Here is a 16731-nt window from a genome sequence, read left to right as displayed (position 1 = left end):
CTCTTCAGTAGCAAAAACCTTATCCTGTCTCAGTTAAAGGTTAATCTCGGTTCAGGATGAGAAGTTTGACGGTTTCAAAGGCTACGGAGGCTTAGTGCAAAATTGGACCTACTAGATAGTAATCAACAGATATGTTTTCCCACCTTAGAATGCCAGTAGTTGGGAAATTTTGGCAAAAATCAAGTTGATGACTTGGAAACCAAGGTAGGATTAAGAAATGTCACCATAGTGGGGGGTCCTACAGGTGGAGATACAAAAAGAAATAGTTGGATTTCCCCCCTCTTTCCTGCTAACAGTTTTTAAAGGTATGGGTCATGATGTCTCCTTGACAGTTGATGCTGATCCCACTTCTGCAAAGGACATAGCCCCCTCAAAACCTTAGAAGTAAATAGTTCAGGAGATCAGAAACAGAACCATGAAACATTCCTTCTGATGTTCACATAGAGACAGGTGTAGCTACTGAAGAGAGCTGGCTAATAAAATGTAAAATGCTGCTTGCCCAAGAGACAGACAGTCTCTGTAGAATTCTGATTTCATTTACTACCCCTTCTGAAGCTGAACAAAAGTGGTTGAATTTAAAACTAAAAGTTGAACTAAAATATGGAAATGTTTAGATGCAGAAAGGCCTTTAATCTGTTCTGATGGGAAATTTGATCTGCCTTTTAAAAGGTACATTCAGATATTTAACAATTTTTTATAAAAATATGCCTTGAACAAATTTATCAGGAAAAAAAGATTATTTCATTTGATGCTATAATGATTAAGCCTACCACCTGGGTAACACAAGCAAGCTTTCGCATGGGAGATTGTTTCTATAATTTGAGTTATGTATGAATATTGCCGACTGGTGAGATTTAACTGTCAAGGGATTTATTTAGATAACAGACAAATCTGTAGCAATGTATCTGTTTCTTTTGAATTCCTTACATTCATCCTACAAATTCAGAGGAATAGTCTCTGTAGAAAATTTGGCAGTTTTTAAGTGTTGGGTCAAACATATCAAATTGCAATAAAAAACATAGGCTTTAATGAAAAGTCGGTTAAAGATTTTAAGCACAGTCACCCCTCAGGATCTGCTGGGGTTTTGTTTCAAGATTTTCTTGGATACCAAAACAAAATCCTTGGATGCCTAAATCTCTGTAAAATGATATAGGGTTTGCTCTACATATAACCTCTTAGAGACAGTTTTTTCTTGTTTTTGAAACAGAATCTGGCCATGTAGCCTAGGTGACCCTTACACTCATTATGTAACTCACTCTGGCCTTGAACTCTCAGTTCAAGTCCTGAGGGCTGGTCTTACAGAAGTGTCCCAGCCATGCTCTTTATAGACTTTAAATGATTTCTAGATCACTAATCATAACCTAGCCTGATGTAAGTGTGTGACTAGTAATTTTCTGTTTTGTTTGGGGAATAATGAGAAGAAAATAAAGTGTATGTTTTTGCTATTGATCCAGGTTTTTTTCCTGAATGTTTTCTATCTGAGGATATAGGACTCAAGAACTAGCTGTGCAGTCAGATTTGTATTATCTTCCATTATGAAAATAGAATGATTGCTGATGGTGACAAAGAGGCTAAGTCATTTTGACAGAACCTGAAGATTAAGGATTTATCTCATTACCATAGTTATTACAGACTTTCTACCTTCTGCTACAGGACTAGAAACTCTTTGAAAGGAATTTAAAAATTAGAAATATAAAAAGCTCCAACTTCTTCATGGACCATTCATTACTTAAACATAGTTTTGTTTTATAAAAATGAGCATGAAATTTACTTACCTTGAAAAAATACCTCATTGGTCAGTATTTTACTGTTTCAATACTTGTTAGCATGTAGTAAGATTCTCAAATTATATTCTTATGATTTTCATTTTGTAGAATTTTTCCCACTTGTCTCTTGAATGAAATGGGGGAAATTTCATCATCTCTTGTTATCTCCTTCCTCGTGGTGCCATTTGTTCAGAAGATCAAAGTGACAGGAAAACAAACACCAGCTTCTAATTTCCATACATGTTTTCCATCACCTTAAACATCTCCCAGTGAAATGTTGGTGAGGCATTTTGTTAGGAGATAAAGCCTGTGTAGAATATCGAAGATTTCCTGATTATTTGGATCATTTATTTTCTTTAAAAATTATCTAGATTCTTTTATAGAATTAATGTACCCACCCAGAGACCAAGAGGAGAGCTTTCTCTCTTCTTTCCTGGCAGTTTGTCTTTATCTTGTTCATACTTAGGAGTGAGTTGCTTTTGCCTCCTGCCATCTCAACTCTTTCAGTTTTCATATTACTACCTCCACTTCAACTCTTAGAACCTCCCTTTTTTTCCACTCTTTTATTTTAATAATACAAAGAGCTCTTCTTCTGTCAAGCATTAAGACATGACATATCATTGATGCACTTTTTAAAATTCTTATTTCTTCTAAGACTGTCACTGTAAATGCAGATTAAACATTTCAAGATCCATTTGCAGATTCATAACACTTTTGAATAGATTTTTATAGTTGATAATTATTTTAACTGGAAAACTAGTATGCCAGTGCAATTCATTTAAGAAGTGTCTTTGAAAACTAACCTGGAATGTAGGCTGTGCTACCCTGGTCCTCAAAGGGTTAATAAGTCTAGCTTTCACTTGCTTAGCTACCCCAATGTAATTTGGCACATTTCCAAGACCAAACCCCTGTAGTAAAGGTTAAGGTGCAGTGGGTGTTACTGAAGTGCAGGATTCAAGTGCCTTGGTATAGCTTGTACAGCTTGGAACTCTTTAGAGCTCAGGGGCCTCTGCTCTGTTGGTTTCAGAGCATGGCTAACAGACTTGAAGAGACCCTGTGAAAATGTCCTTCAATGGGGAATTGTGTGAGTGAGTACAGTGGGTGAGTCTTTGATATTTCTTGCTTTATTAGCATCTATGTTTTGTTTATCTACAATCTTAGAGCAAAGTTCTGTATTATGTATGTGGAGCAGACCCAGAGATCCCAGTAGTTAACAGCATCTGCTCTTATAGTGGTTTTCACAGTAGCTGATCCCCAGCACCAGTGTAGAAAAGCAAGCATGGCAAGCACAGAACTATAACCAGAACACTGGATGATGGATCACATCTGGCCTAAGCGATGAGCTCCAAGCTCAGAAAGGATATGGTGGAGAGTAGTAGAAAAAGACAGCTGACATCAGCCTCTGGCCTCCATAGACACCTGCACAAGCAAGGGCATGCACGCCTACATTCATGTGTGCAATACATAAAAAAAAAAAAAAAACTAACTCCAAGAAAAGAAAAAGGACCAAAAGCAAGTTCAGAACTTAGGGGCCCCTAACAACTTGTTTGGCATTGAACCCAGGACCTAGGGAGTGCTAGACAATCACTCTCCTACAAGCTATCCTCAGCCTTTTTTGAACTTCTTTTATTCTGAGAGTCTTACTGAGTTGCTGGAGCTAGCCTTGTTGTCACACTGGAGCCCAGACAGGCCTTGAATTGGAATCCTTTGGTTTTAGCCTTAGAAGTAGCTGAGATTACAGACCTGTACCACCAAACACAGAGAGGACCAGCAAGACCGGGGGCTTTCCTCTGCCTCCCCGGTGCTGGGCTTGCAGGCACGTGCCTCCTTGTATCCAACTTTTTATGAGTTCTGGGGATCTGAATGCACGTCCTTTTCCTGCATGGTAAGTACCGTGCCAACTTCATGGCCTCTCCAGCCACCAAGCTTCTGTAAGATCTTTATTTGTGTCTTTAGGACATATATTAACTGCAGACAAGGGAGCAGTCTGAAGGAGTACCTTCTTATCAATCCTTTATTATAAAAATTATGCAAATGTCTGGACAGAAATATAAGACTTGAAATCTGCTAGCTATGCAACTTCAGAAATACTCTTTCCAAGTCAGCAGAACCAGGGGGTCTTTCTTTATACTATCAGTGTGCAATGAACTGGAAGTTCTATTATGGGCTCTAGCTCCTGAGGATAGGAGAGAGCCAGGAACGAATTTCTCCAGAAGCAGTCAACAGGGAAATCTGTATAAAAATGCTGCCTCTTCTCAATGGGCTGCCTTAGTCATCAACGCAGAAACGAGGCCTTCTACACAAAGCTGATTTCTCATGACATGCACAGCATAAGGAGACAGTAACAAGGGAGCTCGGTTTCTATGCCTCAGTAAAGACAAAGTGAAGTGACACTTCCAAGACACTCTCAGGCACTACTTCATGTCAAGACTGGATATTACTGAGTAGTTATGCACATACTTAAAGAGAAAGAAAATATTCTTTGCTAGGCAAAAGTTAATAGAAACCATTTCTAATTTCAAGGCAGTACATATAAAGTGATGTGAAAATATCATCCCTCCTTTGAGAGAAAAAATGTTAATGCTTCAACATCCTATGTCTTCTGTCAAATTTAGTAGTTCCCTAGAAGGAGAGCCAGTGTGGCCAATCAGTGAGCTCTAGGATTAGTGAGAGACCCTGTCTCAAAAAAGTAAAAGAAATAATTGAGGACCCTCGGTGTCATCCTCTGTCCCAAGCACATACACCCATATATGCTGCCCCACTCCAAATGTTTCTTATCCTCGTGTATCTTTGCCCATAAAAAAAATCATGAAGAATATGGTGAAGGTGTGATAGTCTCCGAATACTTCTCAGACCCTGAAACCTTCAAAGACATCTGATTTGAATGTATTTCGTTGGCCAGCAGCATGAGATTTGCTGACATCCATTTTATGCTCCAGCAATTAGTGACCATTTGATCCCTTTGTACTTCATGGCCACAGAACTAACATAGTTTAGGTAGAGGGAAGAGTTAGCCAAAGGTAAATGAGCTGGCAGTGGGTGAAAAGAAAGACTGGTCTTTTAACTGATTCGTGACCAGCAGTATGCTCCAGATTCATATTCATAAATGAGATCAGCCAAAAGGTTAAACTTTCCTTTCCATTTGACTTCCCTCCTTCATCCACATAGATGAAAACCGATGCTTCTGTCTGCCTGGCATTAACTTACCAAAACAGTGACATCCTCATTTGCATAGTATAAGCACGGTTTTATTCCTAATTCTTTCTGAACACCTCAGTAAATATTTTAACATGTAGCAAATACTATGTGGTAAGTAAAGTAAAGTGTGGCATTTTCTATAGTAGTAGAGTACTATTAAGTAACGTAATAAACATACACCAGCTGATTTACTAAATTCTTGAGTGTTTCTCTCTTTAGCCAGTTAATCGTTCTTCTTATCTTGTTACCCCTCCTCTTGTAAAAAAAACTGTAGATTTAGCATTTAGACTTTCATGTATGAAAGCCTTAGGTTTTCATCTAATTGTTCTGTCCCTTGCCTCTTCATTCTCCAGCTCCATTTACGTCTACCCTCCCTCCACCAGTGTATGAATCTGGTCTCTGCTCAGCTGATGACCCACTGCTATGGTCATAGGGCTATTCCCATCAGCGGGAAACATGTCTTCCATAAATCTCATTTTTAATATTTATTTATTTATTTATTTATTTATTTATTTATTCTTTCTAGTTAGCTCTGGCAGTCCAGGAACTTGCTATATAGACTAGGAACTCTGGCCTGGAACTCACAGAGATCCCTCTGACTCTGCCTTCCAAGTGCTGGAATTAAAGGCATGCACCACAATACCCTGCCCTATAAATCTAAATTTTAACAGAACTTTTGAATTCTAATTTGATGAGCTGTCTGGTTTGTTTCAGTCGAGCGACCCATGAAGTGGCAGAGGAATTTTCTCCTCAGGATCCAAAAACTCTTTTTGTAAAGCAAGATGGCACTTCGGTCACACCAGCATTGCCCCCAGCTGATCTGGAAAGGGAAGAAGAAAAAGATGACACTTCGCATCCTATAGACCTGAACTCCTGCAGTGCAACATATAGCAACTTAGGTAAGTGCAAATGTTATATAAAAAGTATTTAAACCTTGCCTTTTTATGTACTGGATCAAAACTTGTACCTTTGGAGTTGTAAATTTACATTTACTTCAAAAACTAATATTCCAGTTTTACTAGGCTTGTTTTAAATGCCTGCTACCATGAGCCCTGTGCCATGTGCTAAGGATGCTGATGTGATCCCTGCCTTGCAGGAGCCAACCTGAAGAGAAAGAACGGAACTTGAATTCAGTATAATGTGATAAATATGATTGTGGAAACACACACAGAATATTTTTGATGTTACACAAAGAAGAGTGTCAAAAGAAACCTTCCTAGAAATCATTCCTGAGCTGATTTAACTTGTTGTCAGAGGGAAAAAGAGAATGTTCCAAACAGGCAATAAGTGAACAAAACTGTGAAATACAAAATAGCCTGGTGCCACAGCCATTTAACGTTGCTGCAATGTGGGGTGTTAGAGAAGATGTATTTCAAGTTGAAATCTTAGACCTTTTGTTATTTGTGGTAGTGACCCATCAAGAGGCTTCAAGAAGACAGATGACATTTATGATTTAAAATGGGTACACATAGACTGTGGTATTTGGTAACAGGTGGCATTGCTATGGAACTATGTGAGAGAAAGAGAAGAGGGAGCCTAAGTTAAGATGGGGAGAGAGAACAGTGAACAAATCAGAGGAATATTTTAGGGCAAAATATACATGAGGTAGGATAATGTGAAGAACAGGATTTTTGGCTTGAGTAAGCAGACTAGAAGTATGAGTCCTGTGTCACAGACCTACTGTAATGGAGAATGTCCAAGGAGGGTTAAGCAGAATTGCTTCAGAATTTTTGCAAAAAACGTCCTCAGATCTCTACTTTCCTCATTGTCTCTGGAATTCCCAGTGACTTTTGAATTATCTTTCTTCCTTGAGTTTCGTTCTTTCTGGAAAAGGAAGCCTGGATCAGAATAAGTTTTTTTGAGATTTGTCACTGTTTTCCTGCCGATCTGTGGGGAAGAGGAGGTGAGCAGCATGGACCACCTGCAGATAGTGTGCCAGCAAGATTCTAATGAGCCGCTGGCCCCTGTTTGGAAACCACTGGACTATGTCTCTGAAGGGCCTAGTTTCTCATCTCTCTTCTTTGTCTTTTTCCTCCATTGTGTGACTTTAAGGAAAAACATACCAAAAATCAGCTAGTATATTTGAAAATTGAAAATATTAGGTTCCTTAATTAACAAGTCCAAAAGATTGAAACAAATAGGAGAAGTGCTCTAATCTCCTGTTGGGAGACTCAGTCAGAACAGAATCCTCAAGTCTTTTTCTAACTTCAGTTTCAGTAGATTTTATAGTTGAATAGCTTATTGGACTTTTCTCATTCTTTCGTATTTTACAAGTACATAATAAGATGAAGTTTTTACTTACTTTGTGCCCTAAAATAGCATATCAGGCATTACATATTATAGATATTTTTGCTATGCCAAAATTTCTTTCATGACGGCCTCAGTAAAATGTATCAGTCTTTAGGAATAATCGCATACGGCATCTCTTCTTCAGGGTTTCCATTAGCAACTGGGTGTGGCAGCTGACACCTACAACCCCAGCTCTTGTGGGCCCAAACCAGGAGAACTGTGACTTTGAGGCTAACTTGCACTTCATAATAAGACTGTTTCAAAAAAAGAAAGAAAGAAAAAGTGAGACAAGGTGGCACATGCCTTAATCCAGTACTTGGTAAGTGGAGGTAGAAAGCGCAGGACTTCATTGTCATCCTCAGCTAATGTAAAGTTTGAGGCCAGGCTGGGCTACATGAGATAAGAGAGGGGGGGTAGAGGGGGGGGATCTGTAGTTACAGACAGTTATGAGCTGCCATGTGAGTGCTAGGAATTGAACCTAGATTCTCTGGAAGAGCAGGCAGTGAGACACCATCTCTCCAGCTCCTTTTTTTTTTTTTTTTTTTTTTTTTTTTGTGTGTGTGTGTGTGTGTGTGTGTGTGTGGTTTTTTGAGACAGGGTTTCTCTATATTGCTTTGAAGGTTGTCCTGGAACTCCCTCTGTAGACCAGGCTGCCCTCGAACTCAAAGAGATCTGCCTGCCTCAGCCTCCCAAGTGCTGGGATTAAAGGTGTGAGCCACCAATGCCCAGCCTCCCTCTCTTTTTTTTTTTTTTTTCTGTGATAACATTAAGTTTAATTATTTTAGCTCATTGTTAGACTAGGAAAGGAAGGCAGGAAGGCTGGACCAAGTTAGAGTCCAGAGAGCCTTAGGCATTCATGACTCTCACACCCTCGGTCATTAAATTCTTGTATAACACTGGAGGGCTGGGACTTCTGGTTTGTTTTGTTTCTTCGAGACAGGGTTTCTCTGTGTAACAGCTCTGGCTGTCATTGAACTCACTTTGTAGACCAGACTGGCCTCGAACTCACAGAGATCCACCTGCCTCTGCCTCCAAAGTACTAAGATTAAAGGTGGGTGGCACCACTTCCCTGCAAGGCCGGAACTTTTGAATCATCAACTTTCAGTCACAAAATTTAGGATTAAAAAATTATGGTTACTTAGAATCCAAAAATCCGAGATGTCCTGTGAAAAAGATGACTTTCCATTGAGTTTAGCTCAGTGGTAGAGCTCTTGCCTAGCAATCATAAGGCACTGGGTTCAGTGTCCAGGACGAGGAGGAGGAGGAAAACAGGTGAATTTCTTTTCTTTGTCATAAGTATATGATGCCTATGTTATCCAGTCTTCCTTTGGGATTTTTTTCATTCTTTTTATTTTTAAATAAAAGGGGGAGGGGGGACTTGCAAGTAAAAAAACATTACACACCAAAATTAACCAGACTCATGTCTAGCCATCTCATTGAATTTAGTGCAGCCATTCTGAAGCTGTTGAACTTCTGGTGGATTTTACACTTTAACTATTTTTATGGGCTTATCAACTACCAAAAAATGAAAAATCCATGACAAAGTTAGAACTAGAATAATAATTAGCTTTAAGCCTTCTTTAAGTGCTTAAGTAGCAGCTCTGGCTTGACTTTGTATGGTTTGATACATGCTTAATTTTTCTGCTTTGGAGGAGTAATAGTTAAGTTTGATTCCATCAGCTCTCGAAGCTGAAGATTTGGGTTTATTGCTGTTTTCACTGGTGGAACTAGTATGTAGGTGGCATTTGGAGCTCTTTTTTTTTTTTTTAAGAAATTCAGAAAATCATCTTTATGACGTTTTAAACTATCCCCTTGGATAATTGTTTGTGATTTAAAGCTCTAATAACTTTTTATTTTTAATGGTACTTCTGACCCACACCTACAATCCTGACACTTGGGAAGTAGACAGGAGGTCAGTAATTCAAGGCTAGTCTGGAAAACTTGGGACCCTTTCTTAAAAAACAAATAGAAGCCCAAGGGGGAGCAGGGAAGATAGCTAAGTGGGAAAGTGCACTGGTTGTGCAGACAGTAAGAACCTAACTGAAATCCCCAGTACCCACATAAGAAGCCAAGTTGAGCCACACATGCCTGTAACCTCAGTGCTATAGGGATGGTGTGGGAAGCTTGCTGGAGCTTGCTGGCTGCCGGCCTAGTCCCAGGTTTTGTGAGAGGCCCTGTCTCAGGGGAGTAAAGTAGGTCATTAGAGCTGGACACACAACATAATGGTGACTTCACTCTGGATGATGATCACATGGATCACAGGATGAACTGGCCGTTACTAACTTCATTGGACCCAATCTGGATTTCACAGCATGTCTGCACCCAAAACAATTTCCCAAAGAAGTGATAGAGTATCTCTTTTTATTAAATTTAATATTTTCCTGTTTCTCATGTGTACCTTAAAATGTCTTGAAGAAGGATCACTGGTTATGTCTGCCTACTTTATTTTCTTGCTAGAATCACAAGTACGTAAGAAGTTGTACCCTGTTGAAACCCAGCTGATAACTTTAGGTCTCCTTCGTTCACTTTGTAACTAAGTACTCTATACATTGCTTTTTAAAAAGCTCAGTCAAGTCTCCCTCTACTCCACATAGTTTTGGCTTGCTCCTCTTTCTGTATCCCTACAGCCTAGCATGTTATCTAAAACACACAGGAGTTGCTAAGAATGTGTTTGAGTAAATGAGCTAAAAATGACTGTTGTGTTTGACTTTTGAAGATTCTCAGATGAAAGAAATCTGACTGTTCACAGGAAAGTTCATGTAAGAGATTTCAAGTCATAGTTTATATGCTTTATTAATCTAGCTTGATTTTCTAATATTGGACTTAATATATAAATTCCTAGTTTAGGAACTATATGAATTTTCCCTCTGTCTCCTAAGGATCTCCATAAGAATCTGTTGCACATTACTCATTTTAGTTACTTTGAGCTTAAAGCTGCACCCTTCAAACACCAACACAAAACACCTAAAGGCATTCTGCCTGTGTTGTCAGTATTAAAGGTGAAGGGTGGTTATCCATAAAAGGATGGCATTTATTATATTGCTGGTCTTGATGCTGTGGTTATGGAGTAAGCCATCCAAAATGCCAGCTCTTAGGAATATACAATGCATATTTCCTCAATAAATAGTTAGTGAATAGGTATCATTCCATACATTGTGGTGTTAAATTATTTGAACCAGTTAAGGGTTGGCAAGATGGCTTAGCAGGTAAAGGCACTTGCCACCAAGCCAGACAACTTAAGTTAAATCCCTGGAATACCCATGGTGGAAGGAGAGAACCAGCTATCCAAAGTTGTCATCTGAGCTCCAAACCTGTGTATATGTGTGCATGGGCACGCACGCACACTAAATAAATAAATAAATAAATAAATAAATAAATAAAAAACACATAAAATATTTTCTAGAAGAATTGCAGTTAAGATTATCTGAAACTAAAATAAAGCTAAAGTTGACAGCTTTGACCATTGTTTGAACATTTGTTATAACCCCTATAATTGTAATTAGCATTTGGTATAATTATTTCTATTAAAAGAAATTGTGGATTTTGTTCCTAAGTTAGTTGCATTTGTATTTTAAAATAGTTTCCCATATCTGAGAATTAGTTAAGAGAGTACAGTATTCAAATTACATAGATAACTTACCCCTAAATAAATGATCTGTGGCTTTAGGAAGGTTTTCTGTGCTGAGGCTGGGTAAACAGTGGGCCTGTCAGCTGCTACACCCACTGGCATTCTTTAAAGTGGTCTACCTATTTGAGGGTACATGCAAGTGGTCTCTGGAGGTCAGCCAGTTTTATTATTTGACATGAAGTGTTGTGCCCTGTGGCTTGCCAGTTGTTGTTTCCATTCACTGTGCTCAGCCCACCCAGCACAGTAAGAACACTTGGCAGATGAGGTCCTTTCTGCCTAGCTCTGGAAGCCTGCTGGCCTCAGGTGACTTGAGGCTCTGTTCATCTGACAAAGCTGGTCTATAAAGTCCATATATATGTGTGTGTTTGGACATGACTGTCTCTTTATTCCTTCCTTTCCCATCCTCATGTATATTACTTACTTTGAGATGCGGTGTAGATTGGGAATTAAAATGGAAACTGTGCTTTAAATTGGGAGATATGTTCTGTTACTTGGGACTTTAATACTGCCATTTAGCTAACAGCTGTTTAATTCCATCTGACTCTAGTTCCAGGTAAGGTGCTGGGAACACTGTCATAGCATTCAAACACCTGATCTTCTGGAGAGAAAGACATGAGGCTGCCCTCCTTTGATGTGTGGCTACCCTTCTGAGTCCCTGTGCTAATTGCCAGTACTGAGGGGTTCCTGAAAGCTTCTTCCTAGAGGAATCTGGGTCACAAACAGTGCATCTTTTGCTAATAGAGCCACTGTCGGCTTTTCAGAAGAGTTGCACTCAGGATTAAAAGCTGGTCCTAGGAGCTGTGTGTGGAATGGCTGGAGGCAGAGGTTGGTCAGGAAACCATGCCTTCCTATCTTGTTAGAGTAAGGAACGACTTGTGGTCAAAGGGCAACTCCTATAAGTTATAAGAACCTTATGTCAATCATTTTCAATCCTAATGAATTAGTCTCATTAAATTTTTCCCTTTCTGTTTCGTTTTCATCATCATTTGCGTTGCAGAGTGACATGCTACAGGGCCTTCTTCATCTGCCCGTCTGAAGGCACATTTAAGTGGAGAGAGATTACAGCTAGAGTACAGAGTCTAGAGAAGAATCGAGGAAGGCTTGAGTTTGGCTCAGTCAAGCAGTGTCCAGAGGACCTTTTTAGCTATAGCAAGGCAAGATTTAGAAGCAGTCTTTTTTTTTTTCTCCCCTTCCCATTTAGAAAGCTGGTATGCCACAAAAATGTAGAGTATGTGGTGTTCCGTCTGCTGCTGAAAACTGAGCTTTGGTGTCTGGATCCTGGAGACTTCAGGGGAATGTACAGGATTAAACGTTTAAAATAAAAGCAGCTAAGATACCAAACTTTTAGGACATTGATCTAAATGATTGGAATTTGTGTACATACCCCCACCACCACTACCACCCTTTTGGGGAGGAAATAAAGCACAAAAATGCAAAGCACTTTGAGATTTAGAAGGTAGTTTGACCTACTTACAGGACTGTGGAATGCTCCTGGTTTCGTTTAGAGTGGCTAAGTTCTTGATTCTCTTGTGAAAATTCCCGTATCTCCCACAAGATCCTGTGCTGCTACTGGAGGAGGGAGCCCTGGAATTATTTTATGTCCTGCTACTTTGGCTGTCTCCGTCCATTTGGAATAATGATCAGTTCTGTTGGTTTTCTGTCCTTCCGTTCAGTCTGTCTTGTACCACTGAGATTCAGAAAGAGTATACAAAAACACTAGAAACACTGTAATAAAGCAGAAGTGCTGAGAGAATACAGGAAGCCTTCCATTTTGAAGCAGAGAATGGAGTAGGAAGGTGTCAGTAGAAAAGTTCTGAGCTGGGCCAAAGACAAAATACGCCTTTGCTAAGGCAAAAATATAAAACTAGGGGTTCTAGAGGCTCAGGGGTTAAGAATGCTCTTACAGAGGACCTGAGTTCAGTTTCCAGCTCCCACATCAAGTGGCTCACAACCACCTGTAATTTCCACTCCAAGGAGGATCTGATGTCTCTGACCTCTGCACACACTACACTCATATACATACACATATCATTGAACATAAATCTAAAATAAATATTAGAAAGAGGGGGACCTGTTAAAAGAACAGAATGTGGACTGGAGCGATAACTTAGCAGTTAGGAGCGAGCATCTGCTCCTCTCTCAGAGAACCCAGGTCTGGTCTACAGCACGCATGGCAGTTCACAGTCTCTGTAATAAAGCAGAAGTGCTGAGTTTTAAGGTACAGTAACAGGAGTGATTCATGTTGAAGAGTGGCTGAGAAATAATGGTAGATAAGACAAAGAACCTTGACCAGCTTGTAGAAAGTCTTTATTCCTAAAGTAGCACCAAACTGCATGCTCAGTCCTCTTCCACCTCCCTAAAAAACACTAAAGAACTCTGTGAATCACCTTGCCTTACTTCCCTAATCTTTAGATAATCCTTAAAGGAAAAAAGGTAGTTCTGGAACTCTCGATGCTACTCACATCCACAATTATCACTGGTTTACCTTATTTGGAGAGATGGATAGAAATGGCAGTCCAAAAGAAAATGTTGGGTGGTGTTTTCTATCTACATCTATCTCTCTACTTACCTAGCCACTCATTCTCAGCCAGATTCTTGCTTCATCTTCTATATAAAAATAAGACACAGTGAACAACCCAGTAGGGAATTCTATGACCTGAGAGTAGATACATGTAGATAAATAGATAGAGAGGGGCGGGGGGGGGGGCGCTATCCACAAGGCATCACTGAGCATCAATCAATTTTAGGTGGGGATGGACTTAAACACTTACTCCCCAGAGGCAGAGTTTTACAGATGGGTGTGGAAGACCAGGGATATAACTCAGCACCACAGTATCCCAGCATGTATGAGACTGGGTTTGTGCTCCAACACCAGAGAGGGAACAAATAACCCAATATGAGAGAAGTGGGAAACTTCATTCAACTGTGTGGCTATACCACATATCGTTTGCCCATTCATTAGATGGTAAACAATTGTGTTGTTTCCACTTTGGAGCTGTTATGAATAATACAGTGTAAGCATGTGTTCTGGTTTGGGCATAGACATGTTTTATTTCCATTGGGTATCTCTGTAGGAGTGCATATGCTAGCTCTCGTGATGGCTCTTTTGTTTTACTCTTTGAGAAACGCCCAGGCTGTTTTCCAAGGCAGCCATTCTATCTTAGACTCCTACCAGCAATGTATGATCATCCAAATGTCTCCACATCCTCACCACTACTTGCCTGTGGTTTTTATTATTGTTATTTTTTATTTTTACTATAAGATCCTAGTAGATGTGAAGTATCAGGGTTTTATTATTATCTAATGGATAATGATGTTAGACATCTTTCATGTATGTATTGGCCATTTGTATATCATTTTTGGAGAAATGTTTATGTGAATCTCTTGGCCATTTTTAAAGATTTTTAAGAGAGTTCTTTATATATTCTAAATGCAAATTTCTTCCCAGATACATCATTTGAACATGTTTCCCCTATTCTGATTTCCCCTCCTTCTCATCTTCCTCCTGATCATATCTCTCTCTCTCTCTCTCTCTCTCTCTCTCTCTCTCTCTCTCTCCTGTCCTTCCTCCCTCCCTCTTCTTCCTCTCTTTTGGTGTCTATCCAAGGTCTTGCTATATAGCAATGCTATCCTCAGCCTTCAGAGTACCAGATTTACAAGGGTGTGACACCATACCTGGCTTTTTTTTTTCTTACTTTCTTGAAGATGTACTTTGAAGCATATAAGTTTTTATTTTCACTTTTACCAAACTGTTTTGTTTTCTCTTTTTACATTAGGTGTTAGAACTAACCATTGCCCAACTCGAGGACGCAACCATTTATTTCTATTGTCAAATTTCTGGAGTAAGGATATAGCTCAGTGGTAGAGCATGCTTGAGACCCTGGGCTTGATTCCCAGAAGTGAATAATACAGAGCTTCATAGTTTTAGCTCTTACATTTAGATTTTGTTATGCATTTTAGTTTATCTTTGTGTATAGTGTGAAACAGGAGTCCAACTTTAATTTTTGTTTTTGTTTTTTTGCATTATGGATTCACTTGTCACAACCCTGTTTGTTCTGTCCTCCATTGAATTGTTTGGACAAACTTTGTCAATATCAATTGACCCCTTAACATAAAGGTTTCTTTCTGGCCTCTCCAAACCAATTCTACTCATCTATATCTTTTCTCTTATACTAGGTACTACTATAGTAGCTACTAGTAATCAAGAGTCTTGATTACTATAATTTTATAATGAGCTAGTCTATTTTTGGCCACCCCTAAGCCGATTATGTTTCCATGTGAATTTTAGGGTCCCCACATCAATTCCACAAGAAATCCAACTGAGATTTTCATAGGGATTACATTAAATCTGTAGGTCAATTTGGGAAGTATTTCCATCTTAACAATATTAAAGTCTCTGATCCATGAGCTTAAGTGGACTGCATAAAATTAGTCATTTTAATAATGTGACTGATTTTTAATAACATAACTAATTTCCATTTATCCTGGTACTTTTTAATTTCTTTCAGTGATGTTTTATAGTTTTCAGCATACAACTCTTGCTTAATTAAATTTATCCCTTAATACTTTAGTCTCTTTGTTGCAAATAGTGTTATTTTCTTAATGTCGGTTTTAGAATAGTCATTATAATTGATTTTTGTATAGTGACCTTGTATCTTGCAGTCTCACTAAACTGATAATACTCTTTTCTTCATTTTGTTTACAGCAAGTTCTCATGTAGTTCACACTGGCCTCAAATTTACTGTGTAACTGAGAGTAGCTTTGACTCCTTGTTCCTCCTGACTTCATGTCTCAAGTGCTGAAATTAGAAGTATTTTCCACTACATTCAGTTCTGTGATGTTATAGGAATTGAACCCAAGACTCCTTGCATGCTATGCAAGCACTCTACCATCTGAGCCCTGGCATATCACTTCTAATAAATACTCATATGATTCCTTGGGCTTCTCAAAATACAAGATCATATCATCTATACATAGGATAGTTTTACTTCTTCCTAATCTGAATGTTTTTGTTGTTGTTGTAGTTGTCACTATTTCCAGATTTCCATGGCTAGTGCTCAAGTATAAGAGAGAATAATATAAGTCCTCGTAATAATGACATTAGGAAGGAAGCACCTAGACTCTTGTCATCAAGTATGATGTTAGCCCTTGGTTTGATATACACGCTATCAGGCTGAAAATGTTCCCTTCTGTTGAAAATGTGTTAGGTATTGTCATGGAAAGGCATTAGATTTTATCAGATACATTTTCCATAAATTTCGGAAGATCATGTGAGATTGTTTTTTCTTTTGTATTTTGTTAGCATAATATACTGATTAATTTTCAGATGTCAAACCAACCTTGCATTCTTTGGATGAACCCAATTTGTTATGGGTTTATAATGTTTAAAGTGTTTCTAGGTTCTATTGCTAATGTCTTTTTTTTTTCACTTGTATTCATAAGTAATATTGATCTTTAGTTTTCTTGGAAGTCTTTGGTTTGGTTGTCTAGATAACATTGCTTCTACAAAATTCAAGGTAGAAAGTGTTCCCTCTTCCCTTCTATTTTTTGGAAGAGCTTGCAAAAGATTGGTAGTAATACTTTGGTTTAATTAATACTAAGCATTTGATAGAATTCATCAGTGAATCCGTCTACTCCTTAGTTTTTCTTCCTGATAATTTAGTTAGTCATTTAGCTAATAAAGGTCAAAGCCAAGGGTTTGTGCATGCTGGGCAAGCACTGCGCCAAGCCAGATCCCAGCTGTAAAGTCTTAAAAACCTGTGCTCCCTAGAGCTATGTATTCTCTACTTCTCCCCGAACGTCATCCTTCTTCCCCTCCCTTCTCCCCTCTTCCTCCCTATCTGAACCTCC

The 16731-nt window shown here is 38.9% G+C and overlaps 1 protein-coding gene across 10 annotated transcripts in view; it reads left to right on the top strand.

Annotated features, from left to right (window-relative positions):
• The window catches only part of Peak1 (pseudopodium enriched atypical kinase 1), a 210278-nt gene that overhangs the window by 163262 nt on the left and 30285 nt on the right, over nt 1-16731 (top strand). For all 10 annotated transcript variants that reach the window (XM_027415020.2, XM_027415021.2, XM_027415016.2 and 7 more), the window contains one exon: nt 5679-5863. In XM_027415020.2, the coding sequence (XP_027270821.1) occupies nt 5679-5863 (185 nt within the window). The remainder of the gene's footprint in view (nt 1-5678; nt 5864-16731) is intronic.

This window comes from Cricetulus griseus, chromosome 4 (genome assembly GCF_003668045.3).
Source record: "Cricetulus griseus strain 17A/GY chromosome 4, alternate assembly CriGri-PICRH-1.0, whole genome shotgun sequence".
Taxonomy (NCBI): Eukaryota; Metazoa; Chordata; class Mammalia; order Rodentia; family Cricetidae; genus Cricetulus; species Cricetulus griseus.
Note: the sequence above shows the minus strand (reverse complement) of the source record. Positions and strands in the feature narration are given on the sequence as shown.